We start from the raw sequence: 12,867 nt of genomic DNA on the forward strand, positions 1-12,867 counted from the left end.
TTAAGAAATAAAAACCATTTTCACAGGTAATGGTTTTGACATTTTCACCTCTTCCTCCCACAACTGGGAGACAGTCCTGTGATGGCACTGATAAATGTCAGGTCTGACATTGACTAAACTTGATAAAATGGGTAGGAATAGTATTATGTAGTGTATTTGTCATTTCACAAAAAATCAAACCCCGTGCCATGTTAAAAATGTGTGTCCGAGATGAGAACAGTAGAATTTTCTCAAAATCCAAACAGATTAAAGGTTACGCCACGTTCAATTTGGCAGTCGGGGATCAGACCACAGACCAAATGACATCAAACTAAACCCGTCCGCGGTGGGATTCCCACACGGCTTGCTTGGACTTTGCCTAGTTAGAACCCACAGGACTTTACTCAAGACCTACCTGCAAGGTTGAGTAACTGGTTCCCTTTATAGGATCCATCATAAGTATAGTCCAATTATCCTTGTTCTGGCCTCTTCCCTCGAACAAAGCCTCTTGGAAAAGCCTTTGAGCTCGTAGCTTCAGATCTCTGGATTATTCAAGTCGGGAATGGTCTGCAGTGAGAAAAGAGCAGGTTGCTCCGTCTATGTTGGGAGTGAGTTGTTGGCTTCGGCAGGGTTAGCTGAAATGTTTGCAGTTTTGTGAATAAATGTAAAGTAGAGAGAATGATACATTGGAGAAACATGTGCAGTAGATATGTTTTGTCCATTTTTTTTCTCTTGGCTTTTCCATCTGAAGCATTTGCCACAGATTTAGTTGACGAAAAAAGAAAGCATTTATTTGAAAATGCTTAAAGTACTTAGCCAAGTTTCATCAAAGATCCAAATCTGCTTTTTGAGTAAAACTACATTTGTGGTCATATTTGTTGCAAGATTAAAAATGACCCTGGCAATAAGAGAGAAACATTTGGTGAATTAACCCACATTTCCAATTTTGAGATTTTATTAGTGAAAATTTAAGCATCAATTATTTTTCTTTTAAATGTACATAAACGAATTGTGCTGCAAGGGCCGCATTTGTTTCACTAAATGACCCACGGACCACATTCTGGACACCGTGCAGTACAGGTTTGATGTTGTCAAGAGAGATATGGCCAAAAATAATCATATCTCCATATCTCATCTACTCATGAAATATGGAGATTGACTGCAAGGACAAGACTACCTTAAAGGCGGGGTAGGTATTTCAGGCATCTGGTTTGGAAACCTTCCCAACATCAGCCAAAGTGGTGCTTCTGATTGGTCCCTCAGGGAGAGAGGGCCTCGGGGCTGGCGCTGCTCTCCTGGAAAGACTGTACCTCCAGGTTGACCTGGGGAACTAAAAAACTAAAACCTGTCACAAAATGACACACAAGTTTATGTGAAGCAATCCAACACACTGTAGTAAGGAGTAGGAAAGCTAAAGGAAACCTTTGGTGAGCACAAAAAAAGAAGGGTTGAATTTTGTCTAGCACACTATCCATAGCAGAAGATGGCAGCAATGCACCAATAAAAATGCAAAACAAAACATGCAACAAAAACTGCTGGGTGGATCTGTAAATATATTGATTCTGCATTTTAGCACCAAAACTACGGAAGAGGATTAGGGCCACTGGGAAAAAAAAAACTGACTTTAATAGCAGAATTCTGAGAAAAAAAGTCAGAATTTTTTCTGCTTTTTTTGAGAAACAAATTCTGAGAATAAAATAATTCTGAGACTTAATAAAACTTTTGTCAGAATTCTGAGATTAAAATCAGAATGACTATTTTTGAGATTAAAGTCAGAATTCTGACTTTTTTCTCAGAATTCTGAGAATAAAGTCAGATTTATTTATTTTTTTCAGTGGCCCCAATCCTCTTCCATACCAAAACATATGAAATAGTCTGCAAGGTGTGCTTTTAAACAAACAAAGGGGAAAAAATGTGAATGAAACACACCCAAACACACATGATTAAGAATAATAAACACAACTCAGAGACTTGGTGGAAATATGGTCATTTATGATCAGCGATGGGGCAAAAGTAACAACCGATTGTCTTCAATTATCAAGCCGTTTAAACATGAACATTTAGATCTGAAGTCCTGTTAAAAACGTGGACAAGTTTGGATACGTTCATAAAACAAAATAAATAAAGAAATAAATAGATAAACCCTCATTTCAGAGAATCAATATGCCAGAAAGTCACCAGAATGTAGTGATTTTGCATTCACTGACACAGTAGTCACAGCATGAGGGTCCTGCTTGCTTAATCTCAGAGCTGTTATCTTTATCATAGTCTGTCATCTTGTACTTACAGTCAGATATAGTTATTACAAACCCCCAGGGATTACTTGTTAAAACAAATTCTGGGAAAATGTCCTTGTTCTTCGCTTTAAGAATTTAAACTCAGCTTTTGTCATTTGGTAAAAAAAAAAAAAAAACCAAACTAAAACAGCAACAAAAAAACTATGAAATCTTGCATAATTCCTATCAATCCATAACCAAAACAGCAAAACCAGTTTTATGTCATTAAATAACACAGTTTTATGTATAAAATCCAACAAATCTCATTTTCTCAAGCTGCTCTCCTCCATAGGTCTCAGCAAAACACAAAAGATGAGAAATAAACTTTCATCTGATCAATTACAATAAAAGTAATCAACACAAAAGCTTTTTTTAAATCAGTTTTTACTCTGAATTTATCCGAGGGTTTAACCTCTGGGGCATATAAATTAGGCCAAGACGCATGAAAAGTGCCGCAGTGCTGCTGAAAGCAAAGGGAAGCCACATGACACCTCACCACCTTAATTATTGTTATCTAAAATAAATACAAAAATAATTACAATGCTACAAAAACATACCTGAAGTACGTACAATACGATATATTACATGCAAATACCTCTTCACTGTAAAATTATTGACATCTCTTACTAAACGACTTACACAGACCTACATACACTTTGGTAAAGCAAAATAGATCCCTTAATATAATACATTTTGCAAAATATCAGATTCAAAGAAATCCTCCATTGTTACATGCAGATCAGGACCAGGCTGACTCAAGTGACAAATGTTGAATTTTGACATTTTTTTACTGACATCCTAAGACAAAGCTATTTTTTTTTATTATTTTTTTTTCTTTTCTTTTTTTTTTACATTTTTATTCATCCTAAAAAATACTTTAGTTATTGAGTGTCAAGCAATTAAAAACCTTTCACATCTCCCCAATAACCAGCACTATTTTTCTTAACTGATAGTTCCAACACCACAAATAATTTATAGGAGTAAGATACTGTTAGTGCAGCTATGAGGGAATTGGACAAATTAGTGTTATTTATCGTTACTTTTTCAGATTCAGAAAAGTTGGTTAAGTTTGGTAGATGTCATTTCAAACAATTAGAATTTATAGATCTCAGGATTACACAATCTGAAGAGAAAAGAAGAAAGAAGACACATGTTGACTAAAGATTACTTTGCACAACTTAACTCAGAATAATTTATACCCGAGGCAGAATTAAATTTCAAGTAATGTTTTCATTTTACCAACAAGTTTCTTCTGATTGGAAGTAGTCTTTGAGAAAGTCGGTGGAGGGCGCTAAGGAGAAGGGCACAGATGGGATGGAGGCTTTCCAACTTTAGAGCTCATCACAAGAAAAACATGTTAAAATACCAGTGAAAACATATATATATATATATATATATATATATATATATATATATAAAAAACTAACTGCTGGTCAGCAGTTAAAAAAAAGGATTTAATTGCTGCAATACCAAATAATATTTTGTGTTTGAAAATGGTGTAAGTAAAACTGGACTGTGCTGTTTTTTTGCTAAAATAAATAAATAAATAAATGCATCCTTCCCATTTGCCTGGTTGAATGAAAAAAAAAAAACTAACTCAAAATTTCTGAGAGGTATGAATCATCATGGTCTATTTGTTGAGATCCACATTTAGGTAATTTAGGCATCTTTTAATCATTTTTATTAAATTGTGGTGCTTCTTGACCTCTACTCTTGAACAATCCCTCAGACTGATTTACTAGCAGCAGTAGGTTTTTTTTTTTTTAGATTTCATACATGGGAGTGAATGTGAAAGTGCATGTCAAAAACCAAACAGACTGCTTAACCAGACTTTGGTTTACCCTTCAACTCAAGACATAGGTGAGCATAATAAATCCCCCAAAAATGCAGCTCAAATACAGAAAACAGCTAATTTATACATCTGAAATAAATATATGAATATATTAATAATATATGATTTATCTATCATCTGCAGTGAGATTACTCGGCGACAGTCCCTCTGTGATGTTCACCCGGCCCCTACTGCTACATAAAGCACATGGACGTTATTACACAGTGGGTCCAAAAAGAAGCCCTGGTACAAAAAATGATGATGATGGGATTTATTTTGTTCTTTAGAGAGACAAGTAGACAAAAGTCCAGAAACTCTTCTCTGATGGAGTGAACCAAAGACCCTCGGTAGCGTTGGAAATCCTCTTCTCGATCATCCCTGCTCGGGCAGTCTCAGACCCGGATTCGTCCTTCAGACTCCGCATGGTCACTTTTCGCTGGTCTTATTGTGCACGTAGCTGAAGAGCGCCTCCAGCCCTTTGGTTGAACACCACAGCTGCTTCAGCATCTGACACTCTTTCTCGTTCACTTCTTCTAGCACGGAGATGAGGATGCTTCTCACCAAGCATTTAGACTCTTCTAAAACCTTTGGGAACAAAAAGAAGAGCAATGCTAATTAGGGTTATGCATCGCAAATAGGTTAGGCTTACAAGTTTCTTTTTTAAGTTTAAGCCTTACCAAAGCATTGCACGATGCCATTTCCTTAACGCGCAGCATCACCTCTTGGTTAAATGTGGTTGGCCAGAAAACCTGTGACACCAGACCTCGACTACATGCTTCTTGTGCTGTGAGTTTCCTTCCACAAAACAGCATCTCATTGGCCTGCAGTTAGAGGAGGGGTGTTTTTTCAGCGCGTCATGCAATCCTTACATTTATCAAAATGAGCTATTCATGTGGTTTATTTAGATAAAAAATAGACTGAAGACCCACCAAAGCTACGCCCAGAATCTGAGGGAAGGTGTAAGAGGAGCATCCAGAGGGGGTGAGGTGGAGGGCCGCGCATGGCGTTTGGAACCACGCTCTCTCGCTAGCCCACACTACGTCACACAGAGGCAGGATGGATGCCCCCAAACCCAAAGCTGGCCCGTTTATTGCCACAACAATCGGCTTCTTGAAGTGGATAAACGCCAACACGAAGTCCCTGAAGGGGTACCGGAGAGATGAGTGCGGATTCTGTCCACAACTAGTGCGTATCATGAAAAGACTGAGGTTCTGTCTTACCGTACAGCTTCTGCGATTCGGCTGCTCTCTTTTCTGCGGTCGGTGGACAGACGCCCTATGAGGTAGGAGGGCTCCAGGCCGCTGCAGAAAACCGTCCCCACAGAGCTGAGGAGTAACAGCTTACTGTCATCAGCAGCAGCATTCCCCAAAGCTCGACAGACTTCCTTCATGATCTGTTGAGACAGGTGGAAAGATGTCAAACTTTGTCAGGCAGTAGTATAATTTGTTCAAGTAGGGAGCAACGTGAAGTGGCAGAAACTTTTGTAGAGGTGTAAACAAACAGACAAGTGACAAATGTTTGCAATATTGGCAGACAATGGTCTTTACAAGCCGATAGCAGGCTGATCCCATCGTGTGTTGGCTTATTTAAATGAGGACAACAAATGTAGTAGAATTCAAATTTAAAGGGCAGGAAATGTTTGGTGCGAAAATGAAGTGAATTAATTCGTCTTTGTTTATTTAAAGTAAATAATAACTTTAAATGAGATGTGAGCTAGAAGATTTTACAAATTTTGCTCCTTTTAGAAAATATAACAAAAGGATAAAAAAGAAAAGAAAATCTTAAATTGGAACATAAGACTGTGTTACAGACAATTTGACAAAGGACTCCCAAAAGACTGTCAGGACAAAGTTGTCTGGTCCTGGAAATGGTCTACCTGCGTGGAGCCAGGGAGCAGACACTGAAGCTAAGGATTTGCCACAGGTCCAATAAAAGCTACGACAGTCGACCTGTTGATGTTCCACAGCTCTGCTGCAAGTAGGAAAATATTCCTCACCGGTTTACATTACTTCATCTCAGTCGTCACGACACGTCAGCTCTCTGTAGCAACATAAAGATGAAGTAATACATTTCTTGATTTAAATCTGTGGGCGACCTGAAAGCCTTTACACTCCCATTCAAAAGCATCGACACAAACGGAGCTTTTTCCATTGTGTCACCCAACAACAAACTCAAGTGCAATTCATAAGCATTTGATCTGATAAACCAAAATGATGTCGTACGTCATTTGGAAGTGAAATTATTATTTTACACGGTTTACATTTTTGTACTGAAAAGTATGCATTTGATTTCAGCCCCACTTACTCCGACGCCTTTATATAAAAATCCAGTGCAACCCATTGCCTTTGGAAGGGCTCAGGAAACAAAGCATTGATGTGTCAGGTGAATGACCCAGTCAAAGTGACCTAAATTCAATTGCAAATCTGTAGTGACTTTAAAATCGATGTGTATCAATGATCTTCATCCAATCTGACTACGTTTGAGCTATTCTGCAAAGAGGAACTGGAAATAAGAAGTGAAATAAAGGTGGAGACTAAGTACTACTCTTTATTTTTTGTACGCAAAACTTCAAAAGGTGCTGTGTTCGGATGTATTTGTTTGTGGTCGACAAAATTCAAGAGGCATGAATACTTTTGTAAGACACTGTGTAGACGTTTATGTGATTTGGGCTGCATATTAGAATCTGAATGGAGTTTCTGCTGGGATCTTCCAGTATATATCTTTCATTTACAGTTGAGCCACATTTCCCTTCATCTCAACAGTTGAGTGATGTTTTGCATTTTTTTTTCTGTTAAAAAAAAATAAAAAATCTCAGACTGAAAAAGACTTTACTTTTAGCTCTGAATATTCTCCCAGGATGGAGTGTGAGTAAAATATTTACATGCCAAGTTGTTCAGCATCTCATTTGTTTGACAGCCTCGCTGCTAACAGCTGCCGACTTTACCATGTCAACATCGCAAGTCATTCGTTTTGTACTGTAGCTTAAACAAACTACATCCCTACTTAACACGAACACATATTCAGATAATAAAAAAAAAAAAAGATTTTTATACAACAAATTTGCAGTTCACAAACGCTAAAATGAAGCACCAGAAATCATTTAAAGTGAGAATAGAAGTGTTTGTATCAACTTGGATGTTTTGGCCTTTGTCTCATGCAGTCAAGACCAGAGTGGGCTGACATTGGTTTCCTAGAAACTGCCTCCCCCACCCACTTCACCATCTAAAGTCAATCGGCATCCTGATAACGCGTTTTAATCAGATTATCACCCTTGACCTATATTAAATATCCAACCTCAAATTGAACTTAATTCTCCATGTCTCATCAAGCGTATAATCTGTCCTGTCCAATTGATCGTGACCTCAGTCTGAGCTTATATTTTCTCTATGTTGCAGGGATGTAAGCCTTTTCACAGACAAAGTAAAGACCTGTCCCTCTTGACAAACACATCGAGAGTATGATGAATGCAGATTGATGGTTTGTAAAACAACTCAGGTTACAGAAGAGGCTTTATGTTCAGCAGTAGCACGAGTGTACAGGAAATTAATCTGATTTGACGTAATGCCTGCTGGTAGTGATGGAAAAAAACAGCTGCTTTTCTCTGTTCCATAACAAATGATGGCATTTTAGCGAGACAAATTAAAACCCAGCTCACAAACACGAAGCAAAGACGAACAGATGCTGGATCAGCTCTGTGTGAAAGACGGAAGAGGGCTGTCGAAGTGACATTCAAGTGCAGCCAGGAGACATCTTGAGGGTGTTTGGAAACAAACAAATATGGCACCGATTCAGAAACTACGAACAACAGCTTCCTGGAAGTGAAAACTCAGGGATATGTACGTCCCAAACAATCGTCTCCGCTGCTTTAGACTTTGCATTTCATCGCCGTCAGTAAAGGAAAGTCTTTTGTATTCACTCTCTTTACTTTCAAAATAACTGATCATGAGGGGATGCTTATGACTCCGACCTGACATTAGGAAGGGTAAAACAACAACAATAACAACAAAACAGGAAAGATTGCTACACTTACAAAAAAAGCGATAATAATAACCAGGAAGTATCTATTAGGTTTCAGAATCTCCCGTCGCCCCCCACCTCCTTGGTGAGCATTTAAGATGGCAATGGGGAACGCAGCAAGCAGCCAAATTGCCAGCAACCATTGCCAAAGCAACTGAAGAGCTTTTCAAAGTGAATAGATGAAATATCAAAGATTGGAAATACTTCCACTGCCTGAAGGACTTTCATAAAAGACTCTAACCAAGCATTTACCCCTAATGGTGCTGCAGCAGCTTTGAGTTTTGCTCTGTGTGTGTATGTGGCCAGGGACAGGGTATGTTTTATTGAATAGACACAGGTGAACTGGCTTTCAAAACATCTTGTAAAATTGGTGCATATTGTGTAGAAAAGACTACCAGATCTATCGCTTTGAGGTCGTCTTAAAATATTAGTTTACAAGAAAAACAAAATTACAATTACTACTAATAAAGTACTCATGTTGCACCTTTCCAAACAGAAGTCGCAAAGTGCTATGCAAGATTTAAAAATAATTAAGAGGACAAACAAGCGAAAGCAGCAAATTAAACTTGCAATCAAAATGAAATATCAGAAAAACAAAAATTCTTAGAACACATGCAAAACATAGCTTACTGTATATAAGGCATGGGATACCTGCATATAAACTACATTTTTAAAATACATTTTGAAGATAAACATGTGTTTGCATATCGGAGACTCAGGAAAATCAATTCCCTGACCGAAAAACCTCAACCTCAGCTGAATGTGTGGTGTGGCCTGGAGAGTTTTGGCTGAGCTGACCTTTTTAGCCAGGTGGGAGACAGGTTTGGAGATTTGAGATACTCTTCAAAGGAGGTCCCAGAGTAGTTATTGATGGTCCTCTAGCAATGTGGTCTCTTTTTAAAGGTTTTGGAAAGAAGTCTGGCTGCAGCCTTTGGAGCCATTTGTAGTGAGTGTAAGCTTTCTTGGCTCAGATAAAGATACACTGAGTCACAACAGTCTAAATTTTGCATGAATCACTATCTCAAGACACAGTACATTATTTGATTAACTTTAACTGACCTTCGTGACACTCAAAAGCTGCATTTACATTTTTTAAAACTCAACTGACATGATAAAGTGATTATTGGAAAAAAATAAATTAAAAGAATAGGTCCGACTTTACAGCTAAGACTTCAGTCCCATCCAGCAGTTGATATTGTATGTAAAATTGAGTTTAGAAGGGAATAAATAGATATGCAGATGCATAAGAGGGAAAATGAATGCTATGACAATATGTTCAAAGAAAACAGGAGGATTCTAAGAGTGGATCCCTGGTGTACTCCAAAGATCATTTTCATTGAGGACCACAGACTTGCCAACAAGCACAGTAACATATCTATCCTGCAAGTAATAGTCAAACCACCTTAAAACCTCACAAGAAATGATTTTAAAAGCAATGATTTCTGCAGCAGCACAGAAAATAGGAATGCTATGACGTATTAGCTTCTGTAACAGGAAAAAGTGCTCGACTTAAGGCCTCGGAAAGATTTTTCTTCCTCTAAAGCAGCGCTTGGGAAAAATGTACCGGGATAAATTTCCAGATTTTCTAAAGTGAACCCATTCAGCAAGCACATCCAGAGATTGTCTTGTCTCTGCAGCTTCAAAGAGCGAGAAGCACAAAAGGACATATCAGAGCTGTTTGATAAGCCCACATCTTATGGGCTTACTGTCACACATAAAAGTACACACACACACACACACACACACACACGCACACACACACGCACACGCACACACACACACACACACACACATAAACACAGCCTCGCTTAGGCCACTTGAGTGCCTGTGAGGTACAGGCCGCCTTGCCCACAACGCTGCATCAAAGCGAGAACAGTCCTGTGTGAAGGCTCAGAGTAACATGTGAGCAGCAGAAAAACCCGTTTGCTCAGAGTTATCAGGCTGAGGTGGATGACTGTGATCCACCGCATCATCATCTGCCCAACCCTGAGCTCTAGAATAGCGTATTAAAGCAATGCTGAAAATGAAAAGAAAGAGATAAAGGCTCAAGAATAGACTAACTTGTATGTGTAAACTTTTGCCGTAAAACATTTCCCAAAATCAAAAACCCCACGACAACTTAAGAGTTGCTGGCATGTGGCTAGAAAACACGTAACCTAATCAATCCACAGGAAAGGCAGCAGCTTGTTGCCGACTGATTGTGGAAATAAGCATCCAATCTCATATTGGTGGAATCCTGCAGGCAGCCAGTTTACAACGTGTGCAGCAGCTGAGAGGAAAGCCGTTACCTGATATCCTGAATTGCCACTCATCCATTTTTTTATATATTTTTTTACTTTCACCGCCACTAACAATTCAGTTTGTAGAACTGAATGCTGTTTCATTGAGAGAATTTATCCTCAGTGTTCAGAGAGTCATTTCTTTATTTGACACCAGATCAAGTCAGGGAGAAACCTCTGGAGGCAGGTTGTACTGTTCAAACTGTCGCTCCAGGTTGATTTTGTGAAGGGAGTTTAACTGACGTAGCGTCAGCAGGTGATCGAGGAGACTATGAAAATACAGGCAAACGCAGCTTGGTGCAGATTTTGCATCTTTTATGCCTGTAGGGAGAACACAGCTGGTACACCAGACCTAATCAGAAATGCTTCTAAAAATAGGGAGACCCCGCTACCAGTGGTTGCAATGCATTCAGTCTTTGCCAAAAAAAAAATTTTGTTGCTTTTAAAGATGCTCCTGCACTAAGGAAATTTGCAAAAAAAACTAAACATATATATCTTTGTAATCAGAGTGGTCCTCTTGGAAATACTTGAATGTATGCGCAGCATTGAACAGATCAGTTGAAACACTGGAAATCTTCTTTAGGGTCTGCACTTCTCTCAAAAGGCAATTGCAAGCTTCTTTCCTCTTTGAATCACCAGCGTAGTCTTTTCACTTGCTCAAGTATCATCTTGCCTCTGTGAAAACAGATGGCTGAACTCTGGATTAAATGGCCTGTAGCCCTCATAGCAAACTTTTCGAAGCTGGCTTTGGCAGGAGGCAGAAGACATTTTTTCCAGAAGTACGCTAATGGCAGCTTTATGCAGCTGACACCATCACACTGGGCGGATGTCACACAAAACTGCTGTTTCTCGATTTGGCACCTAAAAACCTCAGTTGGAGTGGTTACGGTGCCTTGCAAAAAAATAACTCACACCGCTTAGATTTGCAGATGCTCCCACCTCAGCTGTGAATCTCTGCAACTACTTGAAAGCCACTATGAGCTTCTTGATTATTGCTCTCGCCTCGTTTCTTGTGGGTGGCCACGTCTTAAGGATTTTAACAGGTTAAATGACTTTCCAACTTTATCCCTGACTTGTCTGGTGTGTTCTTTGGTATTCTCTATGTTGGTTTGTTCATGAATATTCTCTGGCAAAGATCTGAGGTCCGGAGAGAACAACTGAATTCATACTAACTACACACAGGTGGTGTCTGTTCAGGAATGTGATTGACTGGACTAGGTTTGATTTAGGGAGGGCTATCGGAGAAAAGAGGGAGGAATGCAACTGTACTACACTTTTTAGATTTTTATCTGCAAAATAAGTAGTTTTGTGCTATTTCACAGAAATGCACTACTTTGTGTAGGCCTACCCAGTAAATTTTCAGTGAAATACACTGAAGTTTATGGATGCAATCTGACGAAATGTGGAAAAAAAAATCAATGGATAGAAATCCGTTTTGTAATATGTGGCACTGATTAGCTTTTCTACATATTTCTTATTTTTACTGCAATTCTCTGATGCATTATCCTTGAACAGCCTTTTGTAGGAATGGTGCTGCAGAAATAAGCTTACATCACAGCGCAGCGATTATTCCTAAATGCAACCCAGTACTAAATGTGAGGCATTTAAAAGTTGCCTTGAACTTTATTGACCAATACAACACTGAACAATACCCCCAAGAGGGACAAGACAAATGAAAAAGGAAGAAAGTTTTTCCTCTCACCTCTGGCGTTAGAGCATTGTTGTCTGTGGTTTGGCTGGAGAGCAGGACATGCGTAAAGCCCTCCTCCTTCCTGACCACAATGTCTCTGAATCGACAGTTGCTCTCGTTCTGTCGCACGTTGTACCTGAGCCGCTTGTCAAACACGTAGCCTTTCTCCTCCGCCAACTTCCTCTTTACTGAGCTGTGCAGATGCATCTTCCCGTTGGCGAGAGGGGAGCCTGACACGGATGAGGGATGACAGAAAAGATCATTTGTATTTCCTTCTCAGGGAGTTTGTATTTGACAACTTATGATTAAACTCCATTTGCTCTTTTTTGCAGCTCAGTGTGACGTCAGCTCTGTTCGTGTGATTTTTGTCAAACACATTCAAATTAGTGGAGAAAAAAAAGCAGTTCACAGAATAATTTTTGTTGTAACAAAAAATAAAAAATAAAAAAATAAAAAAAATCGCTTGCACATCTACGCTGGAGCAGAAATTAGCTTTGTGTTCAGAAAAAATAAAATAAAATAAAATAAAGAATCATTGTTATCTGAACCTGCAGTTTTAAGGACAAAAATTGACCATTTGTTTTTCTACTGAACTTTACTTCACCCTCTGTTGAGTTTATCTCTTAGACAAACAAAGTGAAGGAGCATTGCTTGTGAGTAACTGTCTTTTCATGACATGTATTTTACTTCTGGATCAGCCTCTATATATTTAACTGCGTCTCTCCTAGATGAAGCCACAAAAGGAGCTACTCCTGCTTCAAACTTGTCTTTAACATAGAAACTGTCAGCACCTGC

At 38.9% G+C, this 12,867-nt stretch overlaps 1 protein-coding gene across 1 annotated transcript in view; it reads right to left on the reverse strand.

Moving 5' to 3' along the window:
• Nucleotides 1-1,954: 1,954 nt before the first annotated feature.
• LOC103462873 (chromodomain Y like 2) overlaps nucleotides 1,955-12,867 on the reverse strand; it is a 34,767-nt gene continuing 23,854 nt past the window's right edge. The window contains exons 3-7 of the mRNA XM_008405901.3: nucleotides 12,085-12,302; nucleotides 5,307-5,479; nucleotides 5,016-5,226; nucleotides 4,764-4,907; nucleotides 1,955-4,671 (exon numbers count right to left, since the gene is read on the reverse strand). Of these exons, the coding sequence (XP_008404123.1) occupies nucleotides 4,513-4,671; nucleotides 4,764-4,907; nucleotides 5,016-5,226; nucleotides 5,307-5,479; nucleotides 12,085-12,302 (905 nt within the window). The 3' untranslated portion in view covers nucleotides 1,955-4,512. The remainder of the gene's footprint in view (nucleotides 4,672-4,763; nucleotides 4,908-5,015; nucleotides 5,227-5,306; nucleotides 5,480-12,084; nucleotides 12,303-12,867) is intronic.

Source organism: Poecilia reticulata, chromosome 3, assembly GCF_904066995.2.
Source record: "Poecilia reticulata chromosome 3, P_reticulata-male-v2, whole genome shotgun sequence".
Lineage (NCBI taxonomy): Eukaryota > Metazoa > Chordata > Actinopteri > Cyprinodontiformes > Poeciliidae > Poecilia > Poecilia reticulata.